We start from the raw sequence: 25,611 nt of genomic DNA, 5'->3' as shown, positions 1-25,611 counted from the left end.
CTGGAAAATTTATAATGTCCAATAACGGACCATTTATATTGGTATTATAAATTTACTCATTCGGAACAAATATTTCAGATTCCCTGTGGGAATCAACATCTATATCATCTGATGGCCAAGCAGGCATCAATTATTGGTAGTGAGACAAAGTCTCTCATAGTGCATTGGCACTGCCTGTGGCTACAATTAGCCTACGCAGTGGCCTCCATGGTATGCACTAGCCAGCGTCTTGGCAGGTGTGCTAGGTACCAACTGATGAGCCCAGCCTAACACACGGGGGCGAAACGCTGGCGACCAGGAATGAGTTACCTGGAAAATTTATAATGTCCAATAACGGACCATTTATATTGGTATTATAAATTTACTTATTCGGAACAAATATTTCAGATTTGCTATGGGAATCAACATCTGTATCATTTGTATTTTGCTGTTGAATGACAGGAGCAATAAGCTCCACTAAGTTCTATATAACTGTGTTTCGTCATACAAGCTTCTTCACTGTTATGAATGATGTGTAGTGGAGGTTTGTTCTAAAATATGGGTGAACTCAATACTTTCTTCTATTTTTTTCCCTTGAAATAATGAAACACAACCATCTCTTCTTTGTCACTTGAGTCAGTAGTGTTGACATTCTAGTGAAGAAGAAAAGTGATTCAGCGAGCCCACATCAAACTTTGTAAGTGACTAATTAGGAAAAATATGTCACTGTACAGTAGCTTAGTGTGTGGAGCTTAGTCACTATTAGGTTATTAACCAAATTACGTGAACGGTCATAGAAAAGTTATGTTTCTAATAAGTAGCTCCATGTGTAGAAGGTCTTAGAATCAGATGGTGTTTGACGAGCTGCTAGTTGTTCCCTGGGTATATCAGGATGTCTGTTGCTAATATGCATTTTTATGCCTAATATTCTAACAAAAGTTCAGCCACAGTGAGGACATAAGACAGTATTATTGGAAGTTTCAATAACAAAAAGAGTAAGCAGTGTCTTTGTGGTTAGCTTTGCTCTTACAGATGTGAGCAGAGTTTACTTATGCAAAGTGAATTCCAGAATTAATCTAGAATTTCAAACTTGGTGGATTACCTTATTTTCTCGCATAATTAACACACTTTTTTGACGAGAAATAGAGGCAAAATTTTTGGATGCGTAAATTATTCAAGGAATTCAGATATTAAAAAAATGATTTACCATTCCTTTCCATTTAAAGATACAGTACATCAAATATAATATACACATAATTGGTTCAACTCACTTGCAGTTATCGTCATTTGGCATAAAATTACAGCATGTGTGGGTTTTTTGTCCTCTGAAAAGTCAAATACAGTACATCAGGTAAGTTGGACACATGGGTTTGAAGTACTGACACTGGGAAATATTCTTCCCATTACGAGCTGATAATACCACTTGAAGTGAAATAAGTATGAACTAATAAAAGTATAATTCCTGTAAGTACATAATAATAACAACCTACTGGCAAAAAAAAAAAGGAAAGTCTTACCTTTTATAGGCAACCGCCTTCGAGTTCACTACCAGCACTACAGGAAGAATTGCTGCTACTGATATCACTACTCACATCTCTCCATATGAAGTCATCTTCACTCCCGTCTAACAAATTCAAGATTCCTGTTTTCTTGAAGCCCTTTCCAATCACCTTCGGAAAAACCATGTCCCAAGTGCGCAATATCCATTCAACAAAGGTGTTCCACAGATGGTTTCCGAATCTTGCCTGTTGGAGTAAGTTCGTGCACACTTTCCGCCATCCAGCACTGATAGAGTTTTTGCACTTTGTTCTTGAATGGTTTATTTTCTGAAATGTCCAAGGGTTGAAGTAAAGTACTGATGTCAGTCCACCAGGAATCAATGCCAAATCATTTTTCATGGTTTCCAATAATTTCTTAGTGTCTTCCGTCAGATGGCCATGAAAACTGTCCAGCACAAGAAGGACCTGGCATTGAAGGTGGGACCCTGCTCGATTTCCCCAAACCCTTCGTATCCAACCTTGTATGAGAAACATGTCCATCAACCCTTTTTCTAGGACATGAACATGGATCCCTCACGGAAATTTTTACTTTACGCATTGTTTTTCGTTTTAGAGCAACGTAAGGTGCAAGCTTTCTGCCATCAGCTGTTACAGCAAGTGCTACAGTACATTGTTGTTTTTCACTTCCGGTAGTTCGTACGATAACATTCAATGTCCCTTTCTTATCGATTGTTTGACTTTGTGGCATATCAAAACTGATTGGCGTCTGATTTGTGTTTCCTATTTGGGAGAGCAAATATTCCTTCACTTTACACTTCTCAATCACAAAGCAATAAAAATCAATTACTTTTTGGTTGAAATTGTTACGCATTCTGTGGCATAATATTGTTCTTTATCAAAGAGAAAGACCATTTCTATTCATAAAATTCATCATCCAGCCTTGGCTAACCTTGAAATCTGAGACACTGACTCCATATGCAGCAACTATTTCTCGTCCTTTCAAATACAGCATTTCATGAAAAACGGCATATCCATTGTTATGTAACAAAATCACATATTTAAGCAGATCGTCCTCTGCATGTGGAAACTTGCCACTTTTTGGTCCGGAAAATGCTTTGCGAGACTTACTGATTGCTTAAAGTGCACTTTTCTGTTTCCGCCCGTAGTGCACGTTGCATTCGGACACTGAATATTTGCGGCCCACTGCCCTATTCCCGTGTGTTTCAGCATAACTGATCACCGTGAGTTTATATGATGCAGAATTACTCGAATACTTGCTCATTGTGGATTAACAAACAATTTTGAGATCAAAGAAAATGGATGTACCTTACCTAAAACACTCATAAAACATGTTTGTACCAGACTGGAATAGAGCGTCACTAGTCAATTCTATGCTGTTTCATTCACTGAAGTAGTGCAATGATACATCCTACTGGCTGATAACAGCACATTGAGCACTATTTGAAATGCCTGGTTTTACAGCAGGAAGGCTGCTACTTGAGTAGTCTACATTTTTATTTCAAAACGCATTATGAACTGCATGATGGATGTTTGAAGAACATTTCTTTTACTCCACTTTGGACCCAGAAATATTGGGATGAATAAATTATGCAAGGGCGTTAATTATGCAAGAAAATAAGGTATAACTTGATAACTGTGGTTACATGCATTATGCCTGAAAATATAATCAGCTGTCTCCTCTGAGCTGCAGAAAGCTCATTAGAATAGCTTGTATGCTCATAGCATGTAAAGGTATAGGCAGAGAATTTTCCTGGAATGATTTAGGTTTATCTTGCAGTTTTATGCCAGGTTTTTTATTCTTATGAAGAAATGTTTGTATCACTGAGATATATGATCCATATTTTCAGAAATTGCATCCGGGAGATAGTGGGTTCGAACCCCACTATCGGCAGCCCAGAAGATGGTTTTCTGTGGTTTCCCATTTTTGCACTAGGCAAATACTGGGGCTGTACCTTCATTAAGGCCATGGCTGCCTCCTTCCAACTCCCAGGCCTTTCCTCTCCCATTCTCGCCATAAAACCTGTCTGGGTCGGTGCGACGTAAAGCCAATTGTTAAAATGTTTTTGTTCCTTTTCAGAAAATCATTAACTGCCTAAAATGCATGCTGTTTATGAATGTACATGTACTTTCCAGAAAAGATAGGACTGTTAATGTGATCTTGATATTTAATGTGGAGCAAGTAGATTGATATACTCTCCTATCAGGAAGAAACATATCTTCAATTCTATAATCAATATTCACTGATGTATATCCTCTACAATTTGGTATCAGTGGAGGTTACTACAATTAAACCACCATTGATCAAAAGTGTGGTTACTTGATTTTGTGTGACCAATATTTTGAATAATGAGAAAATACTGACTATTTGCTCTCATACATACATACATACATACATACATACATACATACATACATATGTACATCATTATGGACTGTTATGCCTTTCAGCATTCAATCTGCAAGCCTCTGTGAATTTACTAAACATTGCCACAGTCCTCTATTTGCAACTAGTGCTGTGGCCTCATTTAGTTCTATACCCCTTATCTTTAAATCGTTAGAAACCGAGTCTAACCATTGCCATCTTGGTCTCCCTTAGAAACTGAGTCTAACCATCGCTGTCTTGGTCTTCCTGTACTTCTCTTACCCTCCATAACAGAGTCTATTATTCTCCCAGATAACCTATCCTCCTCCATTCGCCTCACATGACCCCATCACCCAAGCTGCTTTATGGGTATAGCTTCATCCATTGAGTTCATTCCTAACTTAGCCTTTATCTCCTCATTCTGAGTACCTTCCTGCAATTGTTCCCACCTGTTTGTACCAGCAATCCTGCTCGCTACTATCATGTCTGTTACTTCTAACTTATGAATAAGATATCCTGAGTCCACCCAGCTTTCACTCCCATGAAGCAAAGTTGGTCTGAAAACAGACTGATGTACAGATAGTTTCGTTCGGGAGCTGACTTCCTTTGTACAGAATATTGTTGATCGCAACTGTAAGCTCACTGCATTAGCTATGCTGTACCTTGATTCAATCTCACTTAACAGCACATCCTTGGAAAACACACATCCTAAATACTTTTAATTCTCTACCTGTTCCAGCTTTGTATCCCCATTGCGACATTTACTACTCTTGGATTTCTTACCTACTAACATCAGTTTCGTCTTGGAAAGGATAATTTTCATATCATGCTCATTGCATCTATTTTCAAGTTTCAAGATATTAGACTGCAAGCTGGCACAGTCTGCCATTAAGGCCAAGTCATCAGCATAGGCCAAACTGCTTCCTACACTTTTACCTAACTGAATCCCTGCCTGCCACTTAATACATTTCAGTTGATGATCCATGAAAACTATGAGCAACAAAGGTGATATATTACAATCTTGTCTAACGCCTGTAAGTTACCTTGAGCCGAGAACTCATTCTGCCATCAGTACTCACTGCAGCCCAATTGTCAACATAAATGCCTTTGATTGATTTTAATAATCTACCTTCAATCCCATAGTCCTGCAATGTGGCAAACAACTTTTGTCTTGGTGCTCTCTCATATGCCTTTTCTAGATCTACGAAGCATATACATAACTGTGGATTTCTCTCGAAGAATTTTTCAATTACTTGGTGCATGTACTGACAGTCTGATCATCACAGCCCCTCTGTGGTGTGAAACCACACTGGTTTTCATCCAACTTCCTCTCAACACTGATTGCATCCTCCCTTCCGAGATGCTGGTGAACACCTTGCATAGTATACTGATCGATGAGATGCCTCGTTACTTGTTACATTCCTTCGTGTTCTCTTCCTTATAAATAGGAGCTATTACTGCTTTTGTCCAATCAGAAGGTGTTTTACTAACACTCCATGTGAATTTTATCACCTTGTGAAACCATTTCATCCCTGTCTTTGCACTGTATTTTACCATTTCAGGTCTGATTTCATATATTCCTGGTACATTATTACAGTGGAGTTCATCTACCATTATTTCCACTTCCTCAAGCGTATTTTCACCAACATCATTGTCCTCCTCCCCATGAGTTGGGTTGTTCGCTATGTCATCAGGAAGATTTTTAAACTATTCCTTCCACCACTTCAGTGTTTTCGTGTGATCTATTATGAGTTCACCCGATTTACCCAAAACACTATTCATTTCCTTTTACCCCTCCCTTCCTAAGATTCTTTATTACTGTCTAGAAAGGTTTCCCTGCTGCTTGACCTAGCCTTTCCAGGTTATTACCAAAATCTTCCCACGACTTCTTTGTGGATTCAACAACTATTTGTTTCACTTTGTTTCTTTCATCTACATACAGTTCCCTGTCTGCAATCAGTCCTTGTTTGTGGCCATTTCTGATACGTCTTCTTGTCTGAGATTAAATTCTAAAAGAATTTATTTGTATAAAGTCCACCTGTTCAATACACATTTGCCATTTGATAAATGGTCTGCCTAAAAAGCTACATAGGGCATGTTTCGACCTAGCCGAGAGGTCATCATCAGCTAAAATAACACAAATATGAGAAACGTGTACAAAAACAGTCTTACATAAAAACTTGCAATAAAATACAGTCAACAAATGCAATGAAATTCTGTGTTTAAAATGTACATAGCTTCAGTCTTGGACGAATTTAGTTGTAACAGGTGTGGGTCCAGTCGTATTTAATATAACGACTGGTTGGCTGGAGGAAATACTTAAAATTGTGAAGACTGTTAAAAGTCGTTCTGTTTGTCATGCTTCTGGAAACGGAGTGAAGTTTTAAAAATCCGTTACATTTCTTCATGGCGAATACAAGTATAGCCAGGATCTAAAAGTGGAAACAAAAAGCTGAGTGTGAGAACAAAAAAATGAAGTAGAAGTAAAAGATAATATGAAGAGTTGCAAAATATTACTCAGTGAGAGTACGGAACCGGAATGAAGTTCATTACTTGTACACAAGCTGCTCTCTTTATCATTCCACCAAGATGTTTTTTCTTTTCTCTTCATCTTTACACAGTTGTTCGCAGGCATTCCCTTGCTGTTTCTGCTACAGCATCCCTGTATACTACCCATTCTCTTTCTACATCCCGAACTTGCTTAGTGTCCATTGTTTGGTACTTTTCACTAATCATATCCAGGTACTTGTGTCTAATTTCCTTGTCCTGGAGATTTTCTGCCCTTATTCATCTGCAGACAGATTTCACTTCCTCTGTTAGGCCTAGAGATACTTAGTTCATTCTGTATCATCAAATAATCCCTGAAAACCCACACATTTCTAACAGGTTTCCTGAATTCATAGTAGGTTATTTTATGGTCTTTTATGGATCTTATATCCCTACCTTCCCATGTGTTGCTTCCACATCTTCCCCACATTTACCAATCACCCTTTCATATCCTTCAGTTCTATTTCCAACTCTGCTGGGCTGAGTGGCTCAGACGGTTGACGCACTGGCCTTCTGACCCCATCTTGGGAGTTTTGATCCTGGTTCAGTCCGGTGGTATTTGAAGGTGCTCAAATACGTCATCCTCTTGTCGGTAGATTTACCGGCAGCTCGGCATCTCCAGAAGTAGCTACTTAGATGTGAAAACTATAACATTATTATTTCTAAGTCTCGCATTGAAATCACCCATTAGCACTATTCTATCCTTGCTGTTGACCCTGACTATGATGTCAACAGTGCTTCATAAAACATGTCAACTTCATCTTCATCTGGACCCTCACATGGTGAATATGCTGAGACAGTCCTCATCCTTATTCCTCCAACTGCCATATCTACCCACATAATTCACTCATTTACGTGCGTAACAGAAACTATGCTGCATGCGATAGTATTCCTGATGATCAGTCCTACCCCACACTCTGTCCTTCCATTTTAAACACCTGTCAAGTACAGTTTATAATCTCCTATCCCTTCCTTGTAATCTCCTCTTACCCAAATACGAGTATCATTAACTCCTAACACATCCAGATGCATCCTTTTTGCTGACTCAGCCATTTCTACTTTCTTTCTTCCATAAGCCGCATTAATATTGATAGCTCCCCAGTGAATTCCATTTTGTTTGCCAAGTTGTTTCCAAGGAGTCCCTCACCTGTCAAATGGGGGTGGGACTCCGTTATTCCCATAGGTCCGAGGCTTGCTTAAAACTGTCTGAGTGTTTTCAGAGAAAATTCTGTGTAGCAGGATGCTACCCTTAGTTACACATTGTTTGTCACAGTGAGAATCTCTCCTCTAACGGGTTAGGGACCTTCTATAGAATGCTAGATCAAAAGCAGTATGTACACAGTTAATATTCTCAAGTACTGTGTTACTGTACTCCAGTTTTTTTTTTTGCAATAAAATATGAGATTTGTGTTTGAACTCTCTTTTCACAGCATTTTCTTGCAGCAGTATCTCACTATCGTTTTATTAGGAGGACATCTGCTGGGCTTCATTGCTCAGCACTATCTGAATAATAATAATAATAATAATAATAATAATAATAATAATAATAATAATAATAATAATAATCACTGTTAGTGTTTTCCTTCAATTGTAAACCACATCCTTGATGTCCTGGTCAGTAAAATTACTGTAGTTTAGGATTATCAGCATTTGGCCATTCACTAATCTCACTGTGTTCAATAATGACACAACTTTGAATGTTAAAAAGACATATATGTTCTGTAAGTTCTCTTCTTCATCAGCCTCATCACCAAGCACAATTCCCTCAAAAGGTTTGTTCCAGCAGTTTTGTAGAGCAGAAGCCCACCTGGTGGCCATGTTTGTTAAGTTGTCAAGTGTGTATGGTCTGACAGTGTGGAAAGCCAGTTCACGTTTTGTTGATGGAAAAACTACTAGCATGAGAATATTGGCTGGCAGGGTAGAAGAGGTGGTGGTATAAAATTTCTAATCATCAGATTGTATGCTAAAAACCTGGATTCAATTCCAAACCTCTCAATCAATTAATCAATCAATCAATCAATCAATCAATGATCTTCATTGAAGACTGTCGCCCAGTAACAACATTTTTTTTTCCTTCCCCTTATTGACTTACAGTTTATGACCAAAACATTTGTACACAGGAAACTTTGCTCAACATAGGTCCATGTATTGAATACTATAGTTGATTATTCAGTTACAATAAATTTAGTTTAAATTAGTACATATTTCAATAGTTGTTTTTGTCATCTTCAGGTAGCATAATCATCAAGAATACAAGTTAAAATTAAATAGTTACAAAGACATTTAAAATAAATATATGACACACAGACACATTAAAACCTTTTTATAAAATTCTTGCTGTTTTTGCGTCTAAATGGCGATAAAGTTCTGACTCTTGATGGTGTTCTCTAAAAAGACAATAGGTTCAATGATGAAGAGTAAACATAGAGGCTAGAGTGTTCTCTTAATGCAGTGAACATAACCGTCAGTACAGAATATTGCTTGCTAGATGTTCAATAAGAAACATTAGTGTGAAAAGTATTATTTGAAATACCCCAAAACATTTTGAGAAGAATCTGTAAAGAAATAAATAAAATAAGGAATGGAAACATAAAAAGAAAGAAATATAAAGTTACAAAAAAGAGCTGAATAATTTAAATAATGTTCACTGATTCTGTTCCTGCCTTAAAAGCTTGTTCACCCTTATGCTTGCAGTGTGTTGATGACTACATAGTTATTTTTAACTGAGAATTGATTATTATTGCCATGTCAAGCTAAATATTTTTTTTTCAATATTTCATTTAGATTGGAAAAAGTGAATTTTTTCCTTTGATCAAAAGTAATATGCAAATTTTCTAGTATTGGTCCATTATCGGCTACCTGAACAATTTCTAGGTTTCTGCTTAAAGAAGTAAATGTGTGTTTGAATTCTGTCATGTGTTTCCCCATTGTTGTGATTCTTCTATATTTACTGGCATTGATATGTTTTTTATAGCAAGTTATGAAATTCCTTCCTGTTTGCATCACATTGTGTACATTTCAGAGTATAGATGCCTAATTGTAAGTATTTAGTATTGTTGTTAACATTGCGAGCCTCCATGACTCAGGCGGCAGCGCGTTGGCCTCTCACCGCTGGGTTCCGTGGTTCAAATCCCGGTCACTCCATGTGAGATTTGTGCTGGACAAAGCGGAGGCGGGACAGGTTTTTCTCCGGGTAATCCGGATTTCCCCGTCTTCTTTCATTCCAGCAACACTCTCCAGTATCATTTCATTTCATCTGTCATTCATTAATCATTGCCCCGAGGAGTGTGACAGGCTTCGGCAGCCGGCACAATTTCTATCCTCGCTGCAAGATGGGAGGCTTCATTCATTTCATCCCTGACCCGGTCACTGACTGAAAAATGGGTTGTAGGTTGTTAACAGTATGCGTATTGTAAATTAGTTTAGAATTATTATTATTACTAGTTCTAAAAGCGTCCAGCCCCACGATGTAGGGGGCAACATGTCCGCCTGTCACCCAGTGGCCCCGGGTTCGCTTCCCGGCCGGATCAGTGGTTTTTAATTGTAAATGATTAATTCCCTGGCCTGGGGACTGGGTGTTTGTGTCGTCCTTAATGTTCCTTTCCTCACATTCAACACTTTACACTTCCGCTATTTACATAATATACGCAGGTTCCTCACATATGGTGCAAGTAGGGGCAAAAGATCTTCATAGATCGATGCCCCGAACAAATATCATTTAAAAAAATAAAAAGAAGTTCTAAAAGCAGTGTTAAATTTTTGTTTCTTGAAAATATTTGTGATTTGGTGTAACTTGCTGTTATACAAGTGAAAGTGACAAAAATATTTTTTCATCTTGTGTTTTTTAATTAGCATAGTGTTAGGTGTGTTTATGATTTTATTAATAATCTTGTCAACATAATTTTTTTGCTATCACCAGGATTACTTGATTCAAGAACTGGAAAAAATCCAATGAAAAGCAGCTCGATTTGTTCTGGGAGATTTCTGACAAAAGAGTAGCGTTATGAAAATGTTGCAAATTTTGGGCTGTGGAAACTTGGGAGAAAGGAGACGAGCTGTTCGACTATGGGAATTGACATCTTTATAATAAGTGGTATATTATTTTTTTGCTATTTGCTTTACGTCTCACCAACACAGATAGGTCTTATAGCGACGACGGGAGAGGAAAGGCCTAGGAATGGGAAGGAAACGGCCGTGGCCTTGATTAAGGTACAGCCCCAGCATTTGCCTGGTGTGAAAATGGGAAACCACGTTCAGGGCTGCTGACTGTGGGGTTTGAACCCACTATCTCCCAGATGCGAGCTCACAGCTGTGCGGCCCTAACCGCATGGTCAACTCGCCGGGTAGTGGTATATTCCAAGTTGTCAGTGGAGTGATGACGAGGAATGACATTAGTAGACAAATAAGTTTGAGTGGTGTTTTTAAAAGTAGGTCAGATCACATTATAAAGATAAAGTTGGTATTCTGGCAGACAAATTGGGGCAAATATTTTTTATAGGGATTGGAGTAATTTACCAAGGTATATGTTCAATATATTTCCAAATTCCTTGCAGTTATTTAAGAAAGGACTAGGTAAACAACAGATAGGGAACCTGCCACCTGGGTGACTGCCCTAAATGCAGATCAGTGATCAGAAAACACTACCATCCTAATTTCTAAAAACAACTACATTTAAAAACTTAATCTTTTTCCCTGATGATGGCTTTTCTAAAGTTAGTAAAGATCCAACTAATAGAATCCAGAAAGATTGTAAAAGGTAAAAGCTGAAATGGCCTTTGGTTCAAGGGGTCCCTGGTTCGATTTCTGGTGAATAAATATTCTTATTTATGTTTTGTTTACAATAATGTTGTTGTACTTAATCTTCTGCTGCAGTTCTATATTTGTGTGTTGGATGCTGGGGCATGTGTGGGTTTTTTTTTTCAAAACAGCGTTCTGCAATTTTTTCTTCACTTCATACCTAATTCATCTTGTTTTTCTAAGGATAACTTATTGATAGTAAGCTCTGGTTCAGCTACAGTTGTTCTGATTATGTGACACTTAATAGGGTTAGGCAGATTATACTTGGGACCTTTGTTGAAGATATCACATTCTGTTGTACTTAAAGGTAAGTTATTGACATTTTAAATGGGGGGTGGTGGTGGTGGGGGTGGTGGTGGTTGGGATGGTGGTGGTGGTTAAAAATGTGGATGGTGTTCATTGAACTGTTATTCACATTATTCATTATGTTAGAGGCTTTAAGGTTTTCAAGAGTCTTATCAAAATGTTCTATTTCCTGGAAGGGAGTTGAGTCCATTACATGTTCCTTACCGCAGTACTAGGCAAAGATATATTTTCCATCTGCCTAAAGTGAAAACTGTGGCTCGGGCAAACCCATGGCTGCTGAGGGCACAAAAATCACTGAATGAGATGGGTGAATCAGTGGACCTTTTCCACTCACCCCCTTCTAAAATTAGACTTGTCATAACGACCTCTCTGTATACTGTAAATATGTGTATATAAATGTCTCTAGATTTAGTTTAACCATGGCAATTATTTTAGGAGATTCGTTTCTATTTATTTAAGGTGCTGGATGTGTATATAAACGTCTCTAGATTTAGTTCAAACTTGGCAATAATTTAAGTTTTTTTTTCTTTTTCTTTTTGCTACTTTGCTTTACGTCGCATCGACACAGAGAGGTCTTATGGCGACGATGGGATAGGAATGGGAAGGAAGGGGCCGTGGCCTTAATTAAGGTACAGCCCCAGCATTTGCCTGGTGTGTAAATGGGAAACCACGGAAAACCATCTTCAGGGCAGCCGACAGTGGGGTTCGAACCCACTATCTCCCGAATACTGGATACTGGCCGCACTTAAGCGACTGCAGCTATCGAGCTCGGTAAATTATTTTAGGAATAATTTTTATTTATTTAAGGTGTACTTGTATATAATGTTGTATTGAACCATCTATAACTGGGTAAATAACCTGTTGATGATAAATCTATCTATCTATAAAAGTTTTTGATTAGTGCAGTTCTGAAATGAATCCCACTCCTACTGGGCTAGTAGAAGACAAACAGCTAAGTGGGCATCGTACCTTTGATCATTAATAGTGAACTTCTTTTTATAAAGAAATTTAATTTCACTTTCTTACACTCATAGAAATTAGCTTAGAATGTAGTTTCTGTTCCTGGTTTGTATTCTGAAGTCTCTTTATCTGAAATTTTAAAATTTGAGTAAGTTAGTTAAATTGTGAAGTAAGCATTGTTTAAAAAAGAAATGCCAGTCTTAGCAATTTTAGCCGACCCCTTGGTGTAGGGGTAGCGTGCCTGCCTCTTACCCGGAGGCCCCGGGTTCGATTCCCGGCCAGGCCAGGGATTTTTACCTGGACCTGAGGGCTGGTTTGAGGTCCACTCAGCCTGCGTGATTAGAATTGAGGAGCTTATCTGATGGTGAGATGGCGGCCCCGGTCTAGAAAGTCAAGAATAATGGCTGAGAGGATTCGTCGTGCCGACCACACGACACCTCGTAATCTGCAGGCCTTCAGGCTGAGCAGCGGTCGCTTGGTAGGCCAAGGCCTTCAAGGGCTGTAGTGCCATGGGGGAGGGGGGGGGGGAGTTTAGCAATTTTAACCTTGAAATTCATGTAAAGATTAGCAGTTACATTACAACAAATGTGTTTCATTTTTTGTTCCATATTGACTTACAATTTGTGACCAAAAATTTCTAGAAAGGAAACTTTGTTCAACATATGTTCACCCATTCAGTACTATAGTTAACTATTCATTTACAATAAATAGTTATTTAATGTAAATTGGTACATGTTTCAATCCTTGTTTGGATCATCCTCAGCTAACATTATCATCAAGAATACAAGTTAAAATTAAATAGGTACAAAGACATTTAAAATAAATATTTGACACACAGACACATCAAAACCTTCTTATAAAAATCTTGCTGTTTTTGCATGTAAAAAGATCATAAAATTCTAACTCTTGGTGGTGGTCTCTGAAAAGGTAGTAGATTCAATGATGAAGAGTTAAACATAGAGCCTGCAATGTCCTCTTAGTCTGGTGAATATAACTGTCATTACAGGATATTGCCTGCTAGGTGATCAATAAGGAACTTTAGTGTGGAAAGCATTATTTGAAATACCACTCCAAAAAATTTTGAGAACAGTCTGAAGAGAAAGATAAAAGGAATGCAAACGTAAGAAGAAAGAAATAAAAACAGGTGAAAATTAAAATAATGCCGACTGATTCTCTTCCTGCCTCAAAATGTGTTCACCCACGTGTTGTTGACATTTGAATGAGTGCGAGCATGTGGGTGCCTTGAGAGTTGAGTCAGCCTTATCAGAGGGGAGTGGCAAAGAGTTTTATAAGAAGTTTTTAATGTGTTCGTGTGTCAAATATTTATTTTAAATGTCTTTGTACCTATTTAATTTTAACTTGTATTCTTGATGATAATGGTAGGTGAGGATGATCCAAACAAGGATTGAAACGTTCCAATTTACACCAAATAACTATTTATTGTAAATGAATAGTTGACTATAGTACTGAGTAGGTGGGCATATGTTGAACAAAGTTTTCTTTGTAGAAATCTTTTGGTCATACTCTACTCTTTTTTCAGAAATTACAAAGTACAAATTGTGCTGCTTTCCTTTGGTTCTTTTCCAATTTTCATACCAGGAAGTCCTGGTGTGGGTCCCATACATTGGAACCATACTCTGGAACCAGAGACTTATATGCTCTCTCCTTTAGATCCTTATAAACACTAAATGCCCTCATAACCATGTGAAGAGATCTGTAACCTTGTTATTGTTGTTACCCCAGTAATGAGCATTCCTTATATTAACACCTGTAGGTCATACCGTGTTATGGAAACAATATTGCTCTTATGACAACAAGGTTGCCATATCGAGCGGCTTTGCTCTACAGCATCACAGGGAAACGGCAACATATATATTGGTAAAGCTCATTATTTAATTTCAAGATAAAAGGGGGAAGAAACTAAGCTCAAAATTATTTTTATGAACTCAAGGGAACAGGTTTATTTAGGGGGCTTATTTTGGTTTTCACAGCAGTACAGGAAAATGGCGGCACATCAGTTTATGAAATTCCGTACATAAGTTGAAAATAAAAGGAGGAAAAAACTAAGCTGCAAATTAATTTTAGGAACTCAAGGGGATGGGATAATTAGAGGGGCTTCATTTTGTTTTCACAGTAATACGGGAAAACAGTGGGACATAAAGTTTTGAAACTCTGTATTAAGTTCAGCATAAAGGGGGGAAGAAACTAAGCTGCAACTTACTTTTATTAAATCAAGGGGATGGGGGTTTAGAGGGAGCTCATTTTGCTTTTCACAGAAAAACAGGAAATATTTGTGAAACTCAGTATTTAATTTCCAGATCAAAGGAAGAAGCTAAGCTGTAAATTATTTTTAGGAACTCAAGGGGACTCGTGGTTTGAAAGGGAGCTCATTTTGGTTTTCACAACATAATGGGGAAAAATTTATGGAAGTCAGTATTTAATTTCAGTTGGAAGAAAGTAAGCTGCAAATTATTTTTACGAACTCAAGGGGACAGGTGGTTTAGAGGGAGCTCATTTTAGTTTCCTGGGCATAATGGGAAATTGATGGTGTGCAAATGGTGAAATCTGTAATTAAGTTCAAGGTAAAAGTTGGAAAGAAACTAAGCTGCAAATTATTTTTATGATATCTATGGTTTGGGTTTTTCCAGCAACAAGGGTAAACTACTGCACATACAAAACCTCATTATTGAAGCTCAAAGCAAATTGGGGGAGAAAATAGACAACATAAATTGTTATAGGCTCGGGGGTAGAGATGCAGTTAATTGTACTTAATAAATTTGCCCAAGCAACTCTGGGAATGTCTACTACTGTGCCGTCGTTACGCTCCATGAAAAGAACGATAAAAATTAAATGTGCTTAAGGAACAACTTTTAAATAACAAAACCAAGCACAGATAAAAGTCGTAGCGAATTTCTTTATCAGTACAAATCATGCCGTGATATATCCTTGCACACCACAGCATCAAAATCTTCAATAACAACTGCTGTACAGTACGAGAATGTTAGAACACACAAATAAATAGATGACTTCTCTTCAACAGTGATAAACTGCTGGCGATTCATAGCGTAACGGATTACGCGTTACATGTACCAAAGCTTCTCTGAAAGAAAATTAAGGAAGGCAACAAGGCGATGGTTTTGCTTCCTCCCTGCAAATGTATTTATGAAATAGAGAATGTTAAGTAATTTAATAACTCACGGACAAAAAAATGCTTCACCCTTTTTTCTTTCTTTCATAATACAATATAAAGTACATTATAATATTCTTTAATCATGAGGAATCGTGGGTATCTGGGGGTGTGTTCAGTCCTTGCAGGTCCATGAGAGTAGTACTGTTTTCTTAACATGGAATGATCTATAGGTATTTAACAGTGATCCCCATGAGGTACTATCACCCAAACAACACAATAATTAAAACTGAGAGGACTTTTTGTCTTGGGAAAACTTACAACCCGACTTTTCATCCCATTTACCATCATACCATTGTCTGCTGTCCATCTCTCAGCATTGTCTGGGTCTTCTTTTTAGTTGCTCACAGTCCTGTAACTTACTCGTACTTTATATACTATAACATCATCTGCAAATAGCCTTATCTGTGATTCCAGTTCTTTACTCATATTGTTTATGTATAGGAAAACATAAATGTCCAATAATACTGCACTGTAGGACTCGCCTGTTAATGATTACAGGATCAGATAACACTTCACCTGCTCTAATCTCTTAAGTTCTGTTTTCTAGAAATTTAGGCACCCATTCAGTCACTCTTTTGTCTAGTCCAGTAGCCTTCATTTTTGTCAGTAATCTTCCATGATCTATGTTATCAAATGCTTTGAATTCATGTGAAGTGAGGGCATGTGACACTGGTGATAGTGATTCATTTATCGGAGGGGACATTAACACCTGTCCAGACCCCTTGGTGTTATTCGACAGGAATAGCCTACTTGCCAACAGAGAGATTCTCCCTCTATCTACCCCATTATATCATTGTCTCACACCCAGACTAGCAGGTCGCCCATGGGCGTCAAGTAGAAAGACCTTCACTAGGTGAGCCAAACATGTTCTCGGACACTCCTGGCTCTAAAAGCCATATACTAGATATAATAATTTCGTGTGGCTATTTCTAGCCGAGTGCAGCCCTTGTAAGGCAGACCCTCCGATGAGGGTGGGCGGCATCTGCCATTTGTAGGTAACTGCGTGGTATTGTTGTGGAGGATAGTGTTATGTGTGGTGTGTGAGTTGCAGGGATGTTGGGGACAGCACAAACACCCAGCCCCCGGGCCACTGGAATTAACCAATTAAGGTTAAAATCCCCGACCCAGCCGGGAATCGAACCCGGGACCCCCTGAACCGAAGGCCAGTACGCTGACAATTCAGCCAATGAGTCGGACATATACTAGATAAGTATTCTGTAGAGCTGAGGTCTTTATCTTCACCCTTGATTATGGCACACTGGTATCTAAAACTCGTTGGCCTGAGTATACAGCGTATTGACCTTTGGTTCAGAGGGCCCCGGGTTAGATTCCTGGCTGGGTCGGGTGTCTGGTTAATTCCTCTAGCATGGGGGCTCGGTGTTTGTGTTCATCGTAATACACAACTTCATTTACAAACCACCATAGAAGCTGCAATTGTGAATATATCCCTCCACATAGGGTTGGCATGAAGAAAGGTATCTGCCACGGCCACTTCCTTCTCACTCCTAGCCCTTTCCTATCCTGTCATCGCCATAAGACCTATCTGTATTGGTGCGGCATAGAGCAAATTGATAAAAAAGAGAAGAAGCAAAAGAAAAGCTGTGAAAATGGGCTAAATCCATAAAAAATGCTGAGCCCAAGTAAATGGGAGATAGGCCAGGAAGAAGAAGATTGGGCACACACCAGTATACAACATATTAATTGTTTTCCAAATTTCTGGGATGCTTTTCAGTTTGATTCTTGCCATACTGAAAAGGATTTTTTTAATTTTTTTTTTTTTACTTTTTTTTTTTTTCAGGTACAGACATTTCTTCTTTTGAAGTAGGGAAACTCTTCTGTAATCTTTTAAAATTTAATTCCTGTTTTATCTGCATTAAAAGTTTGATCCTCTGTTTACACTTGCAAAGAGATCATTACATTCGGTTTTAAAAGCATCCACTGCATCTGGGTCTGTAGATAATTTCTTGCCACAAACATTTGTTTGATTTACCCTGTATCTGTTGTTCCATTTCTGGAACAATCCATGACCAACTTTGATCCTTACACCCATCTCACCCAACATCTCAGAAAGTATTTTAGCCTTTTCTCAAATTAATTAAACTGAATAAGCCCTCTCGTTTTTGCTGTTGTTGAGTAAACCATAAAAATACATCTGTGTTCACTTTGTTCATTTTTCAAAAGAAAAGAACAAAGTCAGTGACGGCGAATCACCGAGCACATGGCCTTGAGTCACTATCTAACCAGTGTCTTCTTTTTAGGCCTCTTTGTAATACGTTCCTCAAGTTAATTCTTCGTTGTAATCCATTTTGATAGAGATACCAACATTGCATACCGCCTCTACTGTTTGAAAAATATCTCCAGTTTTAATTATCCTTGTAGCCTCTGATTTTTTTTTTTTTTTCAAGGGTTATCAGAATGCACATCCATTTCATTGACATGATGTAAAGTTGAGAAAGAATACATGACACCTTTGCAAATACAATACACTTATTGACAACTCCAAAACAATAATAGATTAACTCGAACTATGTTATTAGTGAACATTTATTAAGAGTCTGGCGAACACTGACCAAACCTAGATCATTAGACACTGATTAGATAGTGACACAAGGCCATTTGCTCAGTAATAATTTTGTGTTGCTATTTCTAGCTGGGTGCAGCCCTTGTAAGGCAGACCCTCCGATGAAGGTATCTGCCATGTGTAGGTAACTGCATGTTATTGTGGTGGAGGATAGTGTTATGTGTGGTGTGTGAGTTGCAGGGTTGTTGGGGACAGCACAAACACCCAGCCATTGGAATTAACCAATGAACGTTAAAGTCCCTGACCCGGCTGGGAATCGAACCGGGGACCCTCTGGACCATAGGCCAGCTTGCTAACTATTTAGCCATGGAGCTGGACATTTGCTCAGTGATTCACTGTCACTATCTTTATTCTTTTCTTTGAAAAACTGAACAAATATTATACTTTAAAATAAATATTTTCAGTTAAATGGTATTTGGATTAATGGAGGTCTTATTGTGTATAGTTTTAGTTCTGCAGTCTTTTTGTTTGTCCCTCAGAGAGGTGGGAGGTGGAGGAGGGAGCAGAGATGAATTTTTATTATTTGAAATGATTTTGAAATATCAGTATGTGTAATAAACAAAATTATTTCCCTCAGGAAGTTTTGTTTCATTGGCAAAATCTTCATTTACTTGTATGGTAAGAGAATTTTCTCATTTAACTGCTTGTTCACCTTCCATGTATTCTTTCCTTCCTTAATTTCAGTTTGAATATGTCTCTTCGGGCTGAGAAGAGTACTGTACCCCATACTTGGGGTCCTCATAAAGTTCCTGTTGGTCAGGTGTGCCTCGTTTCCTTCTTCTGCGATGACCAACAACTGCAACGGGTGAAAGCTTTCATCAATAAATTGAAACTGAAGAATGTAATGTATATATATACACACACACACACATATAGTATATTATTAACCATTGCTGAACAGATTTAATTTCTGCTTATGAGCAAATTAATTATTCAAAACGTAATTTGTGTTACTAAAGTTCATGAATGTCCTAAAGTTACATAATAAAGTATAAGCCATTCATCCCAGGTTATAGCAGTAAATTTTGCAGAAAACTCCTTCTGCTTCTCTGCTACGTCTCTTCCACAGGGCTCTGTTGTGGATATATTTAGAGTTGAAATCCATATCACATGTTATCCCAAATGTTATCCATCTGCCACTGTAGTGGTCTACCACACGGTCAACAACCACCAGGATTGAATGTGACTGCGGTTTTGGCTACAGAATTGTCTTTTCTCATGACATGACCATACCACCAGAGTCGAGCCTCTCTTGCTCTCTCCACAATTGCGCATACACCAAGCCTTTGACATATGCCGTCATTTGTTACATGGTCGTTGCAAGTCAATCCAAGGAACCATCATAGCATTTTCATCTCCATTGTGTTGAGAGCCTGTCCCTGTTTTCTCGTCAGTGGTTGGCATTCTATCCCACTGTTTTATAAATTTTTACCTTCTGATGTTCAGGCATCTTTTTGGTGCAGAGAATCAATCAATTAATTAATCAATCAGTTAGTCATCAATGATCTGCAGTTAGGGCTATCACCCAGATGGTAGATTCCCTATCAATTGTTTACTTATTAAAGAATTTCCAAACATATCCCCTCATAAATTATTTCAGTCCCTAATTCCTTTTCATTTAAATGAATATTTGCCACAATTTCTCCTTATGAATTCTCAATTTTATCTTCATTTTTAAAAGCTCCACTCAAACTTGTTCGTCTACTAATGTCATTCCACATCATCTCTCCACTGACAGCTCAGAACACACTGTTTAGTCGAGCAGCCTGTCTCTTTACTCCCATATCTTCCCAGACCAAAGTTTGCAATATTTTTGTTACACGACTTTTTAAAATTATAGTTTATTATTTTCATGTCCATATTGATAAAGTTCAGGTTAAGCCTCCATGGCTCAGGCGACAGCGCGTCGACCTTTCACTGCTGGGCTCTGTAGTTCAAATCCCGGTCACTTCATGTGAGATTTGTGCTGGACAAAGTGGAGGCGGGACAGGTTTTTCTCCAGGTACTCCTGTTTTTCTTGTCATCTTTCATTCCAGCAACACTCCAATATCATTTCATTTCACCTGTCAGTCATTAATCATTGCCCCAGTGGAGTGCGACAGGCTTCGGCAGCCAGCACAATTTCTATCCTCGCCGCAAGATAGGGGCTTCATTCATTCCATCTCTGACCCGGTCAGTGACTGGAAAACAAGCTGTAACTTTTCTTCTTCATTGAGAAAATTCACGATTGTAAAATGAGGATAATTCTACCTAATCAATACCGCTTATTAAAGGTACAGTGTATTTATGCTTAATAGTACACTATTTGCAGTACCGGTTTTGATCTGTATCGATCATCCTCAGCTGCCTTAAGAACATGATAAAACAACATGTCAAATCATTGGACATTACTAGTTTGAGAATGTGATTATAAAGCATGATGAACAACATTAATAATGAGTTAAAATCAATACAATTTGAATTGTGTCCATAGGTCCCTTATAGCACCTGTTACACCTGTTGTAGTTCTGTCTTGTTCATATTTAAGATGCACTTAAAAACTGGTGTGTTGCTAGTTGAACACTTTGTATCTTGTGTGATACTTATTCCAGTGAGGTCTAGGCTTGTCAAATATGGTACTGAGATATGTTGCTTTTTTGCTGGCAGGGCTGTCTTAAAGTCAAAATGAGTTAAGCTGACGTTGACTAATCTTCAAATTTGCTTGTGGAGATTGATGTCATGTTCTTTTAGCGAAAGTTTTCTTGTTGTTTATTGTACATTTGGAGTAGATGGAATCATCTATGGGATAGTATTTGTAGAGTCTAAATGGAAAAGAGAAAAGATTGCGTATGAGAGAATGTGTGTTTTGCGCTATATGAGGTGGGAGCTGTGTATGTTTGTTTACTCACTCACAAGGGGGCATTCCCTACTCGTCACCACCGATTTCGCTCAAATAGAACATGCAGGGCTTGAACTAGAAATCAAAGTGTTCAAAGTGGGAACTCCAGATGGCCAAGCGTATAGAAAATGAAAATGTTGACGCGGCTCTCGCACCGTATAAGCCACTTACGTTAGTGCACACGCCGAGCAGTAGTTGACGAAGCGGTAAGAGCTCGGACTGGTAATTCGATGGTCGTGGGTTCGACTCACCGTGTGGAGAATTTTTTCTCAATTTTTACGTTATTTATTTTAATTTATTGTATTTATTTATTTATTTATTTATATGCAAAAGGCATATAGGACGTCATTTTTTAATGAGCGCACATTTGTAGAAAATTTGGAGTTGTGAACTTTCCCGACGTGTTCAAACATAAATTCTTCTTTTTTTCCACTTATTGGCTATCTCCCCTCCTTGGGGAATGTGCCATAACCGTGAATAGTCGTTTCGCTGTAATATTCGTTTCCACCTGACAAGTGAAAGTTGCTCCTGGCAGCTGTACACAAACAATAGATTCTTGGCACAGGTAGGAAAAAGTCTGACAATGAAATCCCAGTTTTTTACCTTTTCAATGCCTTTTGCGTATAAATAAATAAATAAAATGAATTATTCACCTCTTTGTTTAATTGGAAAATGAATAATATAAAAGTTGACAGAAAAAAAACCAGTCTCCACACGGGGAGTCGAACCCACGACCATCGAATTACCAGCCCCAGCTCTTACTGCTACGCAACAACTGTTCGGCATGCGCACTAACGTAAGTGGCTTATACGGTGCGTGAGCCGCGTGAACATTTTTATTTTTATTTTCTGTACGCTTGGCCATCTGGAGTTCCCACTTCGGGTACTTTCATTTCTAGCCAAGCCCTGCATGTTCTATAAACTTGAGCGAATTCGGTGGTGACGAGTAGGGAATGCCCCCTTGTCAGTTGAGAAGGCCAGATACTGTTTCCCTGCTAAAAGCACGTTGTGCACTGCTCCTCGTACGGCGCGGTTAGCGCTTGAGTAGTCGAGGGGGGAGAGGGAGGGGTTAGGGAGGGTATAGGGGCGGTGATTTGGGAGGGCGGAGGCGTGTCTTGTAGGGGATTAGTCAAATGTTTTTGTTGTTGTTTATTCCTTAGGTAATGGCTTTTGAATAATGGAGTGATTGTGTCATAAAGGACATTTGTTTTATCTGTTAGTTCATTTAAGTTGTGGGTTGGATTAAAGTATTGGTCCATATGTATATAGAAATTCTCAGTAATATTGAGTAAAGTGCCTTTGGGGGCTATTTTTAGGATAGTGGTGTATCTTTCTATGTTGGAAAATTTATGTCCAGAAATGCTATATGTTGTTCAAAGGAAGAAATCCTGTTATACTTGATAGCATTAACATGTTCTGAATAGCGGGTGTTAAAACTTCAGCCAGTTTGTCCTACATAGCCTTTTTTTTTTTTCACATTTAATGTATTCCAATCTATAAGCACTTGATTGGTTGTACTTATTGTTCTTATTGATCAACTTGGTGTTGTAAATTATTGCTGAATTGTTGTTTGTGGTTTTAAAAGCTATGTTTAAGTTACGTCTTTTAAATATGTTGGCTGTAAGATGTATGCTAGTATTATTGAATGTGAAGGCTGGCATAATCTTTCTTGGAATTGGTTTCTTTGGTTAATTTAATTTTAGGTTGATGCTTGATTTTCTGAATGATCTTATTTATTGACTCTTTAGAGTATCCATTTTGTTTAGCTATTTGATGAATTGTTCCTAGTTCTTTAATCAGGTTTTCATCCAACAGGGGAATGTTAAATGCCCTATTAAGTAGCCATGGTTGTAGGTTTCGTATAGATATTATATACTCTTTTGTCAGAAATTCCCAGAACAAATCATGCTGTATTCCTTTGCATCGTTTCCAGTTCACATATCAAGTATTGCTGATGTGGGTCTCACACACTGGAACCATACCTTAATTGGGGTCATACCAAAGACTTATATGCTCTCTCTCCTTTACATCCTTACTACAACCCCTAAACACTCTAATGAAGAGTTCTGTAACTTACAATCTCATTGATATGATTACCCCAACTACGATCTTTCCTTCTATTAACACCTAAGTACTTACAGTGATCTCCATAAGGTACTTTCACCCTATCAACACGGTAACTAAAACTGAGAGGACTTTTCCTCTTGGTGAAACGTACAACCTGATTTTTAATGCCATTTACCGTCATACCATTTGTCTGCTGTCCATCTCACAATGTTGTCGAGGTCTTCTTGCAGTTGCTCACAACTTATTTATCCAGTACTCTATACAATATGACATAGTCTGCAAAAAAGCCGTATCTGTGATTCCACATCTTTACTTGTAACATTTTTATATACACTGTCTGACAAAAAAAAGTTAAGCACCCAGAAGGAGTGGTCCAGTATTATCCGATTTCGGTATACATGCTAACATTGTGTGAGTAAATTATTAGATTTGCAAGGATCTGTAATGTGTAGAGTGCCCACCAGAATGTATTTGTGATGGCACCGTCCTGTTGTTGATAAGTTTTTACCAGTCAACTGCTGTGAGTCGGACAGTTAAGCAAGACATGCAGATAGAACTACGTACAGTACAAAGCACCCACGATGCCTTGCAGACGCGTTGGACAGCTTGTCCACCAATTGACAGCATTTGGCAAAGGCTGCACTGTGGGACTGCATAAGGCTGGTTGGTCGTATCGTGCAATTGCCAGTCATGTGGGCCATTCAGATATCACAGTGGCCCGATGTTGGACTCAGTGGGTACATGAAGGGACCCAATCACGTCATGCAATTTCGGGTCGACCAAGAAACACCCCCCCCCAAAGGAGGACCATCATATGGTGCGCCAAGCATTGTGAGATCCCGTAACTTCGGCACCTGCCATCCGCAAACATGTACTGGAGACTCTACAACATCTTGTGAGTAACCGCACAATGTCTCAATGACTCGCATCCGCTGGATTGAGATCCTACCGCCCCATGCATCGGTTGCCATTGACACCAGAACACCAACGCCTGTGTTTGGAGTGGTGCCTTGCCTGGGAGGCATGGACAGAAGACGACCGGTATCGCATCATGTTAAATGATGCGTCCTGCTTCTCCATAACCTTCGATGACCATTGTGTGCGGGTTTGGTGGCGTCAAGGGAGAGGGCAGGTCCTGCCAATATTGTGGAAAGATACACAGTCGTAATAGGATATGTGTTCATGTCACCTCTAATAATGCCTCGGCAGACTTAGACAGCTCAGCGGTACGTCACAGACATTCTGTGTACGCACGTCCTACCCCTTATGGCACAGCACCCTGGGACAGTGTTCCAACAAGATAATGCACGTCCACACACAGCACGTGTTTCTGCGGACTGCCTAGAGCATGGTGAGGTCCTCCCTTGGCCAGTAAATTTCCCAGACCTCTCCATCATTGAACGTGTGTGAGATGACATTTGAAGGGGACTCCGTCTGAGTACTAACCTACGGGATCTGGAGGGACAGCTGCAACGATTGTGGATGAACTTGCTTTAGGAGAGGATCCAAAGGCTGCTTGACACCATTCTGTACCACATAATGGCATGCATTGCGGCCGATGGGGGCTGGGACACCCTACTGATGTGGCGTCAACATTCCACCTGTAACTGCCAGTGGCCTTGTCTCTTTCATTCTATATTGTAATCAGTTCAATAAAGGCACATGGTCTTTCAGCATATGTAGTTTCATTCACTTTCAACCACTCCTTCTGGGTGCTTAACTTTCTTTTGTCAGGCAGTGTACAAGAAAACATAAACATCAAATAGAACTGCCTTGCAGGACCTCTCTTTTAATCATTACAGGATCAGATAATGCTTCACTTACTCTTAATTCTCTGAGTCCTATTTTCAAAAAATGTAGTCACCAATCAACCACTCTTTTGTCTGGTCTAATAGCCCTCATTTTCATCAGTAGTCTCCCATGATCTACCTGTTAGCAAAAATAAATAAATGATCTAAAATATCTGCTATATTGTCCTTGAAACCTACAAGTACCGAGCTCGATAGCTGCAGTCGCTTAAGTGCGGCCAATATCCGGTATTCGGGAGATAGTGGGTTCGAGCCCCACTGTCGGCAGCCCTGAAGATGGTTTTCCATGGTCTCCCATTTTCACACAAGGCAAATGCTAGGGCTGTAACTTAATTAAGCCCACGGCCTCTTCCTTCCTACTCCTAGCCCTTTCCTGTCCCATCGTCGCCGTAAGACCTATCTGTGTCAGTGCGACATAAAGCAAGTTGTAAAGAAAAAAAATAAACCTACAAGTTGAGCCTTGTTGAAATAACCATTCCTAAACCCAGTCAATCAATCACTACTGATCTGTATTTAGGGCAGTCGCCCAGGTGGCAGATTCCCTAGCTGTTATTTTCCTAGCCTTTTCTTAAATGATCACAAAGAAATTGGAAATTTATTGAACATCTCCCTTGGTA

The 25,611-nt window shown here is 38.9% G+C and overlaps 1 protein-coding gene across 2 annotated transcripts in view; it reads left to right on the top strand.

The window, feature by feature from the left end:
- LOC136862724 (protein XRP2) overlaps window positions 1-25,611 on the top strand; it is a 304,026-nt gene that overhangs the window by 159,022 nt on the left and 119,393 nt on the right. The window contains exon 5 of one of the 2 annotated variants that reach the window (XM_068226503.1): window positions 18,927-19,047. In XM_068226503.1, coding sequence (XP_068082604.1) covers window positions 18,927-19,047 — 121 coding nt within the window. Of the gene's footprint in view, window positions 1-18,926; window positions 19,084-25,611 lie in introns of both variants that reach the window. The other variant, XM_068226502.1, reaches the window with a different exon arrangement.

The sequence above is a fragment of the Anabrus simplex genome, chromosome 2, assembly GCF_040414725.1.
Source record: "Anabrus simplex isolate iqAnaSimp1 chromosome 2, ASM4041472v1, whole genome shotgun sequence".
Lineage (NCBI taxonomy): Eukaryota > Metazoa > Arthropoda > Insecta > Orthoptera > Tettigoniidae > Anabrus > Anabrus simplex.
The sequence above is the reverse complement of the archived record's forward strand: the minus strand, read 5'-3'. Positions and strand labels throughout refer to the sequence as shown.